Here is a 13,335-nt window from a genome sequence, read left to right as displayed (position 1 = left end):
GTGTAAAATGTTATTTTCGGGCTAAACTCATGTCACTTGTAAGCGGTATCGCTCATTGTAAACTGTAAAGTAGTCCATAAAATAACATGTATAAATGTGATTATGCTGATATATAGTATTATTCAATAAAAATCCATGAGATATTGCACCATTACTGCCTTACAAAGTTCATTGATTTTTCTATTTTGAAAATATTTTGAAATGTTGATGTAAATATACATTAACCGATACTTCGGGGGTAAGGGTTTCTCTTAGATATCAGATTTGGGAAATCAAAGACGGTTATTTTTCAAATTTTATTACTGTACTGTTGACAGTTTTTACAGCAACTCAACAAGCTGGTTACATGACGGTGTTGATTTCTCCTGGTTTAATGTCTGAAATGGAAAGAACATTTTTTGATTTATAAAAATCATCTAGTTTCGTGTAATCAACAGTGGATATAGCTTTTCAAGAAAATGGCCTTATGGATTATATGATATGCACAATGTATCATTACAGTGTACATCTGTAGAATTTTAATTTATTTTAACGAATGGTTACGAGGCTAACACGTACATGTAACAAAAAAATGTAACTTTACCTAGTCGAAAAAGGAGCATGGCTTTGTGACAGAACAGTTAATCTGTGTCTTCATGTTCGTTCATAGAAGCAAACAAGCATTACAATCCATTTCAACAATTGCTTACTAAAATACCAGCTTATATTCACAGACTTGACCATTCGGTAGACGGAACCGACTCTGACGCGAACGCCAATGGTAGGATGAGAGCAGTTTTATATATAATCGTAGAATACTCGAACTGAAAATCAGTTCTTTGAGTCAGCTCTTTGGTCTAACTATTTTGTCTTTAAAAGATCTATTCCAAAATTTATTGCATTTCCACACAATATGTATATATGTATAATATGTGTTTACTCAAGTGTACAAGGTTCTATCAGATTTTGATCCTTACAGTTTGTATAAATTATCGGTATCAGATTAAATATGTGTGCAGTCAGGCTGTTCAAGCATATTTTATTTAACCCTTAGCCTGCTGGTGGCAAGTGATTCTGTCTTTGCGACCAGTGCAGTCCAAGATCAGCCTGATCATGGTCAATCAGTCAGTATATGTTTGATAAGCGCCCCTTTTAACAGTTTATGGTACTGTCCAAATTGAAAGACGGACAAGTTCATTATAGAAATTTAGCAATGTAAGAGTTAAATGAAGACTACTCAATCGGAACATTTCATTTCTACCATTCTGAACAGTTCCAATACAAGATTCTGTTTAAGATTTGTCACAGTTTGATCTTTTTAATTTGGAACACGAACACACTCTTTCAGAATTTTACATGCAATCCTGTGTAAAACATACGTCTGAGTATCCCGTTAGAAAGGTAGATTTCCAGTTCGAGAATATCTTTTGCAAAACTGAACAAAGATTAAATAGGACATTTAAAAATGGAATTGTAAAATTTAGATAAAACTGTATTTGGTATTGGGTATCCCATTTTATGTTAGCTTTACATTCTTCTGCACCGGGCTGTGTGAGCATAAAAAGGAAAGTAATATTGATTTTACTTTCTGAACGGAAAGTTAGTTACTATATTTGGTAACAATTTTCCCGTTCAAGAAGTAGCGAAAAAGCCATAGATGATTTCCCGACATTTTTCCCCACTGTATAGAGGGAAAATGCATTATTCGCACAAAAAAGTTCTGTTCATAAACATGCAATATTGTAGGCTCGCCATTCACTTTTTACACCGCATAAACACTGAAATAAAATTGAGTATCTCTGACAGAGCTAAACTGATGACATTTTAATTACATATGCCATGAGTATTGCGTGAAATACTGCAAAAGTAAATATTCAACTGCTTTCCACTGATAAAAACATTAGAAATTTTAGGTCGCACTAATGTCTTTAAGTTAAACAGATACTCTCTTATTTAAGCTATATTACGTTTGATAGCTTTTAGTGCTTACCTTCTTTTACACAGGCACACTTTCTGTATGCTGTTAGTGTAAACTTCTTGGCATACGCCTACATATCTGCTAGACCAAGAACACCCTTTCGAGCACTCACTGTCGGCGAAACAGACTGGAATGACAAGGAACAAATCTTGCTTGCTGACATTTTGAAGATTTCACCTCCAGATCTATTTCCAATAGCTTGAAGTATCAATTACTTTCATTTTAATTTGCAACTTAGAATAGAATATAAATTCATAGTGTTTCTATAATTCTATGGTTAAAACCATTGATGTGAAATCTCTCTCGAATATGTGACACGTAAAGAAGTAAGACTGTAATGTTATTCGTGTTAACTTTTAATATTTTTTACAGATACTTTTTAAAACAGTTAATATTAAGGGGGGTGGGGGGCTTATCCCTTTACATATACTGAGTAAGGCAAATGGGAAGAATTTAATGATTTTTGGGTAGAATTTGACATCTTAAAAAAGAAATCTTTTTGGAAAGAATTCTATCGGAAGCAAAACTTAATTGCGGTGAATAAGATATCTTTCTTAATCGCAAATATATTGGTCAAGATTTCTAGAACTTGCTGTCAATTGATTTTCATCTAAATTTGAATATTTTTTTACAATTTATGAGTTTCAAAGATTTGATAGACTTCATATCAAGATATGTTATTTTAGGTCTGCTAGCTATTCAATCAAATCATGATGGACATTTTCGTTGCTTCACATGAATTAGAAAGAAACAGTTTAGTGATGAACAGTTATCATAAATAATATTGAAAGCATAAATAGAAACATTAAAATATCTACAAGCTTTCGATGAACGTCTCCGAATCAATCACAACACAGTAAGATGCACATGTGAAAGGAAAGAAGATATACGAAGTTTATACATTTGAATACTTAAGTGCCACGTACAGTGTTCGCAAGAGCATACTCCGTTCAGCTGGACCTTTGGGTCTGTACTTGTTTGGTGACAGTACGGGATGTATGCAACATCATTGCAAGTCATGTTATTTGCGTTCCCGCAGAGTATCTCATTTTCGTCGTTAGTAACGTGACATCTGTTACTTAAAACGATGGCTGAAAAAAAGAGAACCTGTATTATAATGACAATATGATGAGTTTTAACATTACACAATAATTCATAGATACTAAAGCCTGTCTCATTTCATTTAGGACAACAGCTTCGGGCTGATATAAAGTAATGAAACGCAATCAAAAACATATAACATAATTTTATGAACCAAAAACAAGGCACCCTCTGGAATTTCAAGGATTTTTGCAGCAATATTTTCATTTTCTCGCGCAGCAGAATTTTATTTTCTCTACGGCAACTCGATGTTTTTTATTTCTGGTCGCCATTGACGAACATTCTCTGTGTTGAAGGTTTACGGGGAAAGACACACACATACAGCCCTCGCTCGGGGACGTGTCACATTTATTTTTTAAATTTTAAAGCTTTTCCATTCTGCAAAAAGCAAGCTTTGAGTTTCGAAAACAAACATTTTAAAAATGCAAAATTGCGCACTAGAAAAAATAATTTCCTTTGCACGAAAGAATTCTTGATTATTGACTATTATTGACTGCTATAAATTCCTTTAATTATTATTCTTTTCGTCCTAAAATCCTTCAAATCGATGTCAATACCAACTGTTACCGTGTCAAGAGTTTTACATAGAAAATCAACCTACCAAAACATGACCCAGTCAATCAGGCAGGAAACAACAGTGTTGCGAAGATTTTCTAAGGTATAACTGACAATATATTTAAATGCATAATTCAAGAAAGACTTGTGCGATATAAAATCATCACTCCTTCAGCCTTCTAGGAATATAGCCTCCTTTACAATCTCGCCATTACATATAATTATAACCTTTTACGCTTATTCTAAATTATGTTTGAACCTTGTAAACAATTTCCGCCCAACCACTTGACAACCACTTGACAACAGCTTGACAACCACTTGACTCAGAACCGTCAAACTTGACAGCATGATTGGGCGGATTCTAAAGAAAATGACCCCTTTGCTTTTTAGTAAGTCAAATGTCAAGGTTACAGGGACTGAACCTTCAAACGGTTTCCGCTTAATATCTTGAGATCCAATTTATCAAGATCCTTCAACTTTAAAAAACATGGTTTGGCTTATGATGTAGATGACCATATTGTTTTGGGGTCAATAGGACAAAGGTCAATAACTTGAAAACCAAATGACCCAGTTTGTTCAAACCTGATAGCATTCATGGGCTTACGAAGTTGATGGACCGTGTGATTTTAGGTTAGGTTATATATCGATATTATTGTTTCTTTAAAAAATGACTTCGTGATTTTTTGTCACTGAATAATAAAACAAGTAGACAACGATTACCTTTGTGCAGAAGGTGTGTTATATTTAGTAACTCGAATTTCCAGCTTATAACATATTTGTAGACGTAAAGTGAAAATGAATGTGGGTTAGGCCCGCAATCATTAATGACCTTCAATTGTCCTTTTGACGTAGATAAAAAGGTATAGTTTCTTGTTTAACGAGGGTAGTCGACAACAGTCCCCACCTGGAATGGATGGAACAACTTATTTCCAGCAGGCAAAGTTCCAAATTGTGGCAAATGATACTACAGTCACTGTTGCCCGAGAAAATTGGTAGATGGTTATAAAGAATATACCCTATTAAGGGGTCATTAGGTCAAAGTTTAAGGTCACAGGTGCCTGACGCTGAAAATGGTTCCCGCTTAAATACCTGAAACCAATTGTTCCAGAACCTTAAAATAGATTCAGGGCCTAATGTGCAAGTATATCCTACAAGGTTTGCAAAATTTGTTTTATTCTTCCATGTCTTTTATTCAACAATAAGTAAATCAGACGTCGACAGTTGTGAGCAAACTCAAAATTGGCGTTTGTATTTTTGCCGCTATCTTGGAAATGATTATTTGATTAACAATTATACCAGATTTAAATTCATATATAGCGAACGCAGCCACACAGGGCGCAAAATTCATCCTCTACTAGTACAGATACAAAGCGATCTGACCAGAGGGATAGAGTAAGAAAAAGCCCCCAGAACAGACAGAGAGAAATCCTTTTTAGATGCAGGCCTGATTCTGGAAAGGACGTTGCGTCATTTTACAGAATAAGTCTATGAGAAAAATCTCAAAATCTTGATATTTAACTTATTCAAAAATAATGAAAAACATGTCTAGAGATATTAACTTAAAACCATGCAATGTTTAACAATTGTACGTATGCTAAATATAAATTACTGGAGGACCAAAATTAAGTGAGATAGACTTTAACTTCAAAGCGTTTATTAAAGCCAACCATTGGGAAATTAAAGTGGTCTTTCTTGAGAGGAAGTCTCTCAGTACAGATAAATTTTCACTATTTATTGTTAAACTTGAAGAGAAAAAGGCGACCTTTATAAGTAGATTTTAAAGCAGTGGCCCTTATTCGAAGGTGGTCTTAAGAACATATCTGGCCATATTCAGGTTTATATATAGTGAGCTTAAGTGAAACTGAAACTGAAACAGAATAATTTGATTAAACGCCTATTTTAATACAATAATAATAACAGCCTTATTGTAATAAACAGTCCTGATCGCACACTCCCCTTGAGGTCATTTTACCTCTATTGCCAATACCAGTGCTTAAAGCATCTGGTACCCACAGACGGGCTGCACATAGAGGTTCAAACCCCCAGGGAAATAGTGCCATCATATACTATTTAAGAAAGAAATACTACACACTTCCCTACCCATAGAGCTTTACCAACAAGTGTGTTTATTAAACAAACCTTGGAGATATAAATGTTGAAATGTAAAACATATCAGAATTTTCTAAAGTTTATTTTGTAACATAGCTTGGTTTAATATTACTTAAATACGATAAGTTACTTATATGTTTTTCGAACAGTAAGTGAAAAAGTTAAATCAATCTACTGTGTAAGTCTACTTTAAGGGATTTCTCAGACTTTGCAGACAATTGTGAAAAACCATGTATTGTGTTGTCATTACAAGCTGGCCTCAGTGACCTTAGAAATAACCTCTGACGTAGAAATTATTTTTTTCAAATCCAGGCGACTCTCTGGCTGAATGCTGAATGCGCACTGCGGATTACATATACTAAACCCGAGGATGGAAAAGTGGCGTTGTTGAAACACGCCAAACATTTTATTTGTCACAAAGGTAAACATACGTCGTTACCTTCGAATGCATGGTCAATATGTAAAAATAAAACGTTGCAACCTTCTTAGTGTCCCGGTTAAGATTTGTTTCTTTGTCCTGGAGAATTTCAGTTATACAGAGCGCATGCGCAGAAATTGAGCAATCCCCCACCCCAGTCAATTTACAGTAAAAATATCCTTTTAGTAACAGAAAAAACAGTGAAAGTCAGTAAAAAATCGACCTCCTCCTTAAATAATATCGATTAAAAATGAAAACCAAATATAGACGATACCGCCTTACTTAGTATATATTTTTAGCGCAACTGTATTGGTTAGAATGTCTTTAATTGAGTGCTTAATGCGTTGGTCTACCATCCTCGTAATCCGGGTTCGAAACCCAGATTCATTTCTCTTTTTTGTGAAAGTTGTTAGTTATATTGAAAGTTGTTCATTTCTCTTCTGTGATATTATTAACGTGACGTTGCAAACATCATTCAACGGAATTTGACGTAACTGTAATGAGCGTATCTCAAGTTGGTTCGGGTATAACTCAGGTCTGCAATTGATTGGGGAAGTAATCACCTAAATCTAAATTATATTAGTTTATATTGGTCAGAGACCCTACAGGTAAAGGCGCAAACGTCCAATCCTGGGGTTCCACATATTGATGACCAATATTTAAAACAGACAGTGTAGCCAAAATTTTACAACATGATAATTATATATTTACTTAGATGTGCCATAGAAGGAACTTATGCTATGCTTTAACTTATCATAACATTGTGGATCTTTCTCTTTGGAAGGCATTGTAATGTAGGCAACAAGTCTACTTATTTTGCACGGTACAGTTTACGTATGCTCAAGTCAGCTTTATTATTATGGCTTTTACGTAAATACGGCGTCACACTTTTACACATAGCATTCACCTTCGTATGGCTTGTGCAAATTCACTAAATCGACTTTATGATTAGTTTTATGTTATGTATATTTATCTTTAAATGAACTACACAGATTGTTATACGAAAGATGAGAGATTACCGGACGCAGACAGCGAAAAATTTTGCACATGGGTTTACTGACACACGCAAAAGAAAAGAAGAGAAAAAAACACTCACCAATCGTCCCAAGGAATACAAAGGCTAGTAATTTAATCATTTTTGAATCTTAAAGTGAATATTGAATTTATTTCACACCTTACACCTCAAATTGTCGACAAAATTGTGTGTGTCTCTTAAAATCTTAGTCGTGCCATTTTGGAGATAGATAAGGCTACAAAAGGAACGAAACGTGATATTTGGTGATCTATTTTAGAATAGTATTTATACATGATAGTTTTATCTACAACTACATTTTATTATAGTAATGTATAGTATTTAAGGAGTAGTTCTGTTCAAATATCAAAATCAACTTATCAATCCGCCTGATATGTTAAATTGTGGCAAACCATATACGTGTGTAAGTGGGTAACATAATAAATTTTCACTTATTTACAATTTAAATTGTTTACAAAATTTGCCCAATAATTTCTTATAAGGCTGTTATTTAGCATTTATGATAGCAATATAATCAAATCCTGCAATGAGTGCATTCTTGGTGGAAACATATTGATGAAAATGTCTTGTACAGATTTGTTTACATTGTAAAGCATTTGATAAATTCATCAAGGTTAAATTTTGGCATGGATTTTAGTGAGCATATAATAAATATGCGATTCTCTCTCTCTTTCAAGCGGAATAGTCTTCGAGTTTTAGACCCTTTTCTGGTCTTGGAATTTGAAAAAGAATGTTCAGTAAAGTCTGTTTCAAAGTGTGGTATAATGGTTTAAAGAATCCATTATACAAAATACTTTTTAGGTATTCTTTTCAAATCAGATTTTTCGGTCAATAATAAGTCATGTACTTGGAGAATATATTTCGCATTCCTTTTCACCCTTAGCTTCCCGGTCTAGTTAGTCATGTGCAAAAAATGACAGGTTACATTATATCCCCCAGTTAATGCACTGTCCAGCAATGCATGTTTCAAAATTACTAATCGTTTTGACAACTGACTAACTGGAATAATGACAATTATAAACACCCGGTCTTTTGATCACGCCGCATGACTCAAGTTACGAATCATTTCTTTCAAAAGCAGAAGTTTTGAGACAAACCTTAGTATCCTTCTGGTACTCAGTTATACCGGTAACACATACGGCGCGGATAGCTACGGATAGAAACGTAGTAATCCGTATCGATCCGTACCTGAGTCGTACGGATTGGTACGTATTGATACGGGTTACTACTTTAAGGTACGGCTCAGGTACGGATAGATACGGATCGATACGGATTATTACATTTCTACCCGTGGCTAGACGTAGCTATCCGCGCCGTATGTGTGACTGGGGTATTAGGTAGATGCGTATGTTCGATACTCGCAAAATAAATTAGTTAGATTAGGACCGAGGCAATTAAAATTGAAGTATTTATGTTGAAGAATAGAATTTCTGTTAATAACTGAGAATATGTTAGAGAACTGTGTTAGAGAATTATGAAGAAAGGCATTGATGTATATATTATCTTAGAAATTAGTAGAATATTAAATAGTAGTAAATATAGCAAACAGTTGTTGTTGTTGCTAATATTTAGTATGTGAAGCCTTTAGACCCTGTTACACCACAAAAGTAATGAAAGCAGACTATGCTTACACTATTCTCAATTGAATTTACTTTCAGATATTTGATATAGACTTTCAATACAGAAAACTGTCAATACAGGAGTTGACCATGTTGCTTCGGATATTTTTGATAGACATTTTTACAAGAAGACGACAAAACCATAAATATCTTTAATAGATCGATGTACTTGGCTGTCGTTTCACACTTAAACTTAAAATGTAAAATGTGATTTTAGTACCATTTCTATCTGTAGATAGCAACCGAAGACTTGCATGAACTTAGCCAGAGCAGCCAGAGTAGCCAGGGTTAGGGTTAGTTTCTGGCTGTTCTGGTTGCTCTGGCTAAATTCACACACATCAAACGAAGTTGTATGTGGTGGTTTATACGATGACAAAACGGACGAAAAGAATAACAGTGATGACAAAACGCAACTCGTATTAAGGCGCTCAAGTAAAAAACACGTAAATTATTAAACAATTTTATCTAGCAGAAGCGTTTAGTTATATCCGTGCCCGGCATTTTGTCTCTTCGTCCGTTACGTCTTTGCTAAATCTCATTTTTGCTAAGAGCCATGTGGTGGGTCTGGTACGAATGAAACAAGAATGAAAGATGACATGAATGAATCTGTTCGGTAATGTTTAAAGTCCATTTAAAGCCATGTCGCGGTTCTGAAATTATTCGCAAATGGACCAATTAATGAGGTCATCAAAAAGGCTACATTTTTGTAAATAAAACGATATCATCATTTTTAAATGTTTGATCAGAGTTGGTTTACATGCTAAAAGTAAGTCTTATACATTTTCAATCAAATACATACATCATTCTCTTTTATTATATCACTTTAAAGAGACTGTATGTAATTTAAACAGTATTAAAGAGTGATTATTACCAAAATATGAAGAATTACCACATAAATATTACCATCTATGTAAACATAAAACAAACATGTTTATGTGTATAAACGGGCGTGTTTAAATACAATATACTACTTTATATGTAAATTAACACAATATGACTATGCTATGCTACTAAAACACTGGAAGTTTGTTATGAAAAAAAGGCTGTCACTATATAGACATTTAATTTTGTTATTGCAGCGTATGTACATTTAGTTTATATATGAAGCCAAGTTAAACATATGCTTTATTAGAATTTTCTTAGTATGAATTAATGTGTTTGGTCAAAATAGTTTGAGCCGCGCCATGAGAAATTCAACATAGTGACTTTGTGACCAGCATGGATAAAGACCAGCCTGCGCATCCGCCCAGTCTGGTCAGGATCCAAGCTGTTCGCTAACTGTTTCTCTTATTGCATTAGGCTTTGAAAGCGAACAACATGGATCCTGACCAGACTGTGCTGATGCGCAGGCTGGTCTGGATCCATGCTGGTCACAAAGCCATTATGTTGGTTTTCTCATGGCGCTGCTCATTTAGTGCAACACGAGAATTAGACATGTTAAATGAACGTAGAACAAACGAAGTGCTTAAAAAGGTCATTCTAAGACTACATTTTAATTAACGAAAAATCAAATAATTACCTTTTTCACCAATACTTCTGAATGGACGCTCTCCTGTCCTGACGGGCATACAAATATTTAATACAAATGATAATAGGTATACTATAAGCATGTATGTTTCTAGTTTCTCATTCGACAATGTAAAAGACGTGTTGATGTTTAGCGGTAACTTTCTACTACTTTAGTTGCTTCTGTTGTGGCATTCATATATCAGCGCTATGACCAGTTTGCATTGATGTGTCACCGACCCGATATTTCTGCATTTTATAGTGGTTAATGAAAATACAGTGTCTGCAGCGCTTTTATAATTTTTTTCAGAATGATTAAGCCTCTGATATCAATCAATTTTATTAATAATATTTTAAGTTACAATATTTTGTAAGCATTAAATAGTATCATTTTATACCTGTAAAGGTATATGAAAATGTCTGAACACACAATCACTAAGCCCAAATCGAAAAACTGTACGCTGTTGGTTCTGTGAGTGTTACATTTAACATCTGTCTAACCATAATATTCGAGATCGCATTTAATATAGTTATCATTATGTAGCCGACAAAGAAAGACTTTGACTCTAAGTCACGACGAGTAAGGACACTTTACCTAGATGTTAAGCTGATTCTTTTAAGAAAAGGGGAGGAGTTTTATTATGTCAAGACAAAGAAACCCGCAACTATCGGTTGATTACAAAATAAAAAATTGCCATGTACAGGAGTACATGTTAACAAACATTGTTGTAAACCTAAAATATAACAAACACATGTTAAGAATGTGCTCATCGACAATATCTCTGGGTTGTTGTTCAGCAAATCCTCGGGCACAAATGAATCTCGAACAAACGAAACATACAGCAATGCAATTATTCCACTGAAAGTGGAAGTAGAATCACAAATCACTAACGTAAAAGAGATTGCCTTAGCATCTTCATATACTCTTACTTCCGCGAAAAGCAAGTGCTGGTGTTAACAGTGAAGGCATTATCGTGGTCCTAGTGGGGCTCAAACCCAGAACCTGGATTGAGTAACCGACATCTGAATCAGTTGACTGACGTTCGTTTATGTTTTCGTTAATGTACTTTCGAAACATAAAAGGCCTCAGCTACATACATGTACCTTTAACGAAATTGGACTGAATATGAAATAAATTTTAGGCCACCTACTTCTGGTAGCGCTTCCAGTTCCTTTAATAACAACCTTAGTGCAACCTTTTCTTAGATTTATACATGCCATGCTAAATGTCCGCTTAATTGTTAAAACATGCAAAATGCAATTGAATCATCTTAAGTCAAAACAAGGAAATATAATGAAGAGCTAATTAGGTTTTGCATTTACCATGGTCTATTGGATCTAACGTTATTTGAAGAAATTTTACTTCAGCTGCTACTATTTCATGGGATAGTATGCAAATGGCCTTAATTGTTTATCAAAAAACAATGAATGAAAGAATAGCTGTATCTTACAAGTTTCTTCGTTGTCGAATAAAAATTATTGGCTTCTGCTTTCTGTGTTACCTAGAAGTCTTGTAGTTTGCTTCTGTTCCCATTCATTACACGGATTTGCAATGTGCTACAATATCAATAAAATAAAGTCGCAGTATGCATGTATTTATGTTTTGCGTGCTTGTAAGAATAATTTATGACTTCTGTATTAACATTATGCATTCGATTGTATTACATACCTGAATATCCGATCTCAGCGGTCAATTTTGTTAAGCTAGTACCTGCCTAAAGCATCATGTTCGACAAGCCGTGTCTGCAATTCAGCCTAAAGCAGCCAAGTGCTTTTGGCAGCCGCATTGGGTCTTCCTTTTGTGGGATACTTAATAGTGTCAGCTGCATTTACATTTTAATTTGAGAGGTTGCGAACCTGTAAATATACTTCTTTCAACTTGTAATCAGCACTTGCTCGTGAATATGTAGCTTTCTCTTTAATTAATCGTATATCCGGTCTGCCTAATTAATAAATTACCACTTATGTCCGCTATGAATAAAATAGGTTGATAAATTATATCATTGAAAATTTATTATCTAAAATCTCACAAAACCTCACAAACTTACAGACAAACAAGGTCGGCGAATGCTACGTAATCTGAACTTATACATTTTTTTTCACTCAAAAATGCATAGCAGTTGCCTTTTTGTGCTGTGATGTTATTAACACATGCGCATTATTTACTGTATTTCACAAAGCTTGCGTAAGCTGCACGGAAATTCTATATATGGAAATGCAAGGGATTAAATTCTCTCTAAAATTAATTCAGCTATGGAGACATTCTCTCCCGGATAATGACAGTAGTTATATTCTAAAAAAATGAGATTTATGAAATTTCGACGACAGAAAAGACTCTGACATTTAAGAGTATAATTTAGGTTTTAAAAGTTTTTATGTGATTGGTTTAGTACAGGATGTTCAGGATAACTTTCAGAACACTGGGATTAGCCGACATTTGAGAAGATATAATAATACTTTACGTCAGAAAATCATTACAAAATTTCTTGGAAATTTGTCACGATGTATTACAGTCCTAGATTAAAATCTTTATTTGAATTCATTCTGTTCACTGCATTTTCAAGGTTTTTCTGAGGTTTATTAGTAGGTTGCTGAATAAATAATAATATCTGTAAAACATAAAAAATGGCTGTACTCTTCGACTGATATCTTTGATAAAAAATTAGTGTTGATAGTGTAACATACGTTTGTTAAATTTTTTTATGTATCCGATCCTCAAATAGATAATATTTTGATGCCTGGTGGTTTTGGTATCCTTTGAAAGAGTTGTGTCTGTTGAACAAGAATTAGTAAATAAGATGACTATAAATAATGTGCAAGAATCATTTCAGTCATGCTTTATGACTGAGAAATGATAAATCTTACACTGCTATTATAACTGGATTTCTGTTGAAAACTAAAAAGTGAAAAAATAAAAAATTTATAACATATTTTTGTCATGTATTTACAATTTCGTTTTCAATAGGCAGTTAACTTTCAAAAGATACCAAAATTATATCATATATAATATACCAGTCCTTAACATTTGATATGTTTT

The 13,335-nt window shown here is 34.0% G+C and overlaps 1 protein-coding gene across 1 annotated transcript; it reads right to left on the bottom strand.

The window, feature by feature from the left end:
- Positions 1-282: 282 nt before the first annotated feature.
- Positions 283-7,396, bottom strand: LOC123541137 (uncharacterized). The gene is made up of 4 exons (XM_053525761.1): positions 7,237-7,396; positions 2,884-3,048; positions 1,970-2,084; positions 283-377 (listed from the first exon to the last, which is right to left on the bottom strand). Exons 1-4 carry the CDS (start codon positions 7,274-7,276, stop codon positions 371-373), a joined length of 327 nt encoding a protein of 108 aa, XP_053381736.1. The 5' UTR covers positions 7,277-7,396; the 3' UTR covers positions 283-370.
- Between the last annotated feature and the right edge of the window lie 5,939 nt (positions 7,397-13,335).

The sequence above is a fragment of the Mercenaria mercenaria genome, chromosome 16 (assembly GCF_021730395.1).
Source record: "Mercenaria mercenaria strain notata chromosome 16, MADL_Memer_1, whole genome shotgun sequence".
NCBI classification, from domain to species: Eukaryota; Metazoa; Mollusca; class Bivalvia; order Venerida; family Veneridae; genus Mercenaria; species Mercenaria mercenaria.
This window is presented reverse-complemented; position numbering and strand designations above follow the sequence as displayed.

What these genes read in the sequence shown, in the direction of transcription:
- LOC123541137 (XM_053525761.1), bottom strand. Translation starts at nt 7,276, where the DNA reads ATGATTAAATTACTAGCCTTTGTATTCCTTGGGACGATTG. An exon ending in TGTATTCCTTGGGACGATTG is followed by an intron (nt 3,049 to 7,236) that starts GTGAGTGTTTTT and finishes TCTTTTTTTCAG; the next exon opens with CCATCGTTTTAAGTAACAGA. An exon ending in AGTATGCTCTTGCGAACACT is followed by an intron (nt 2,085 to 2,883) that starts GTACGTGGCACT and finishes TTGTCATTCCAG; the next exon opens with TCTGTTTCGCCGACAGTGAG.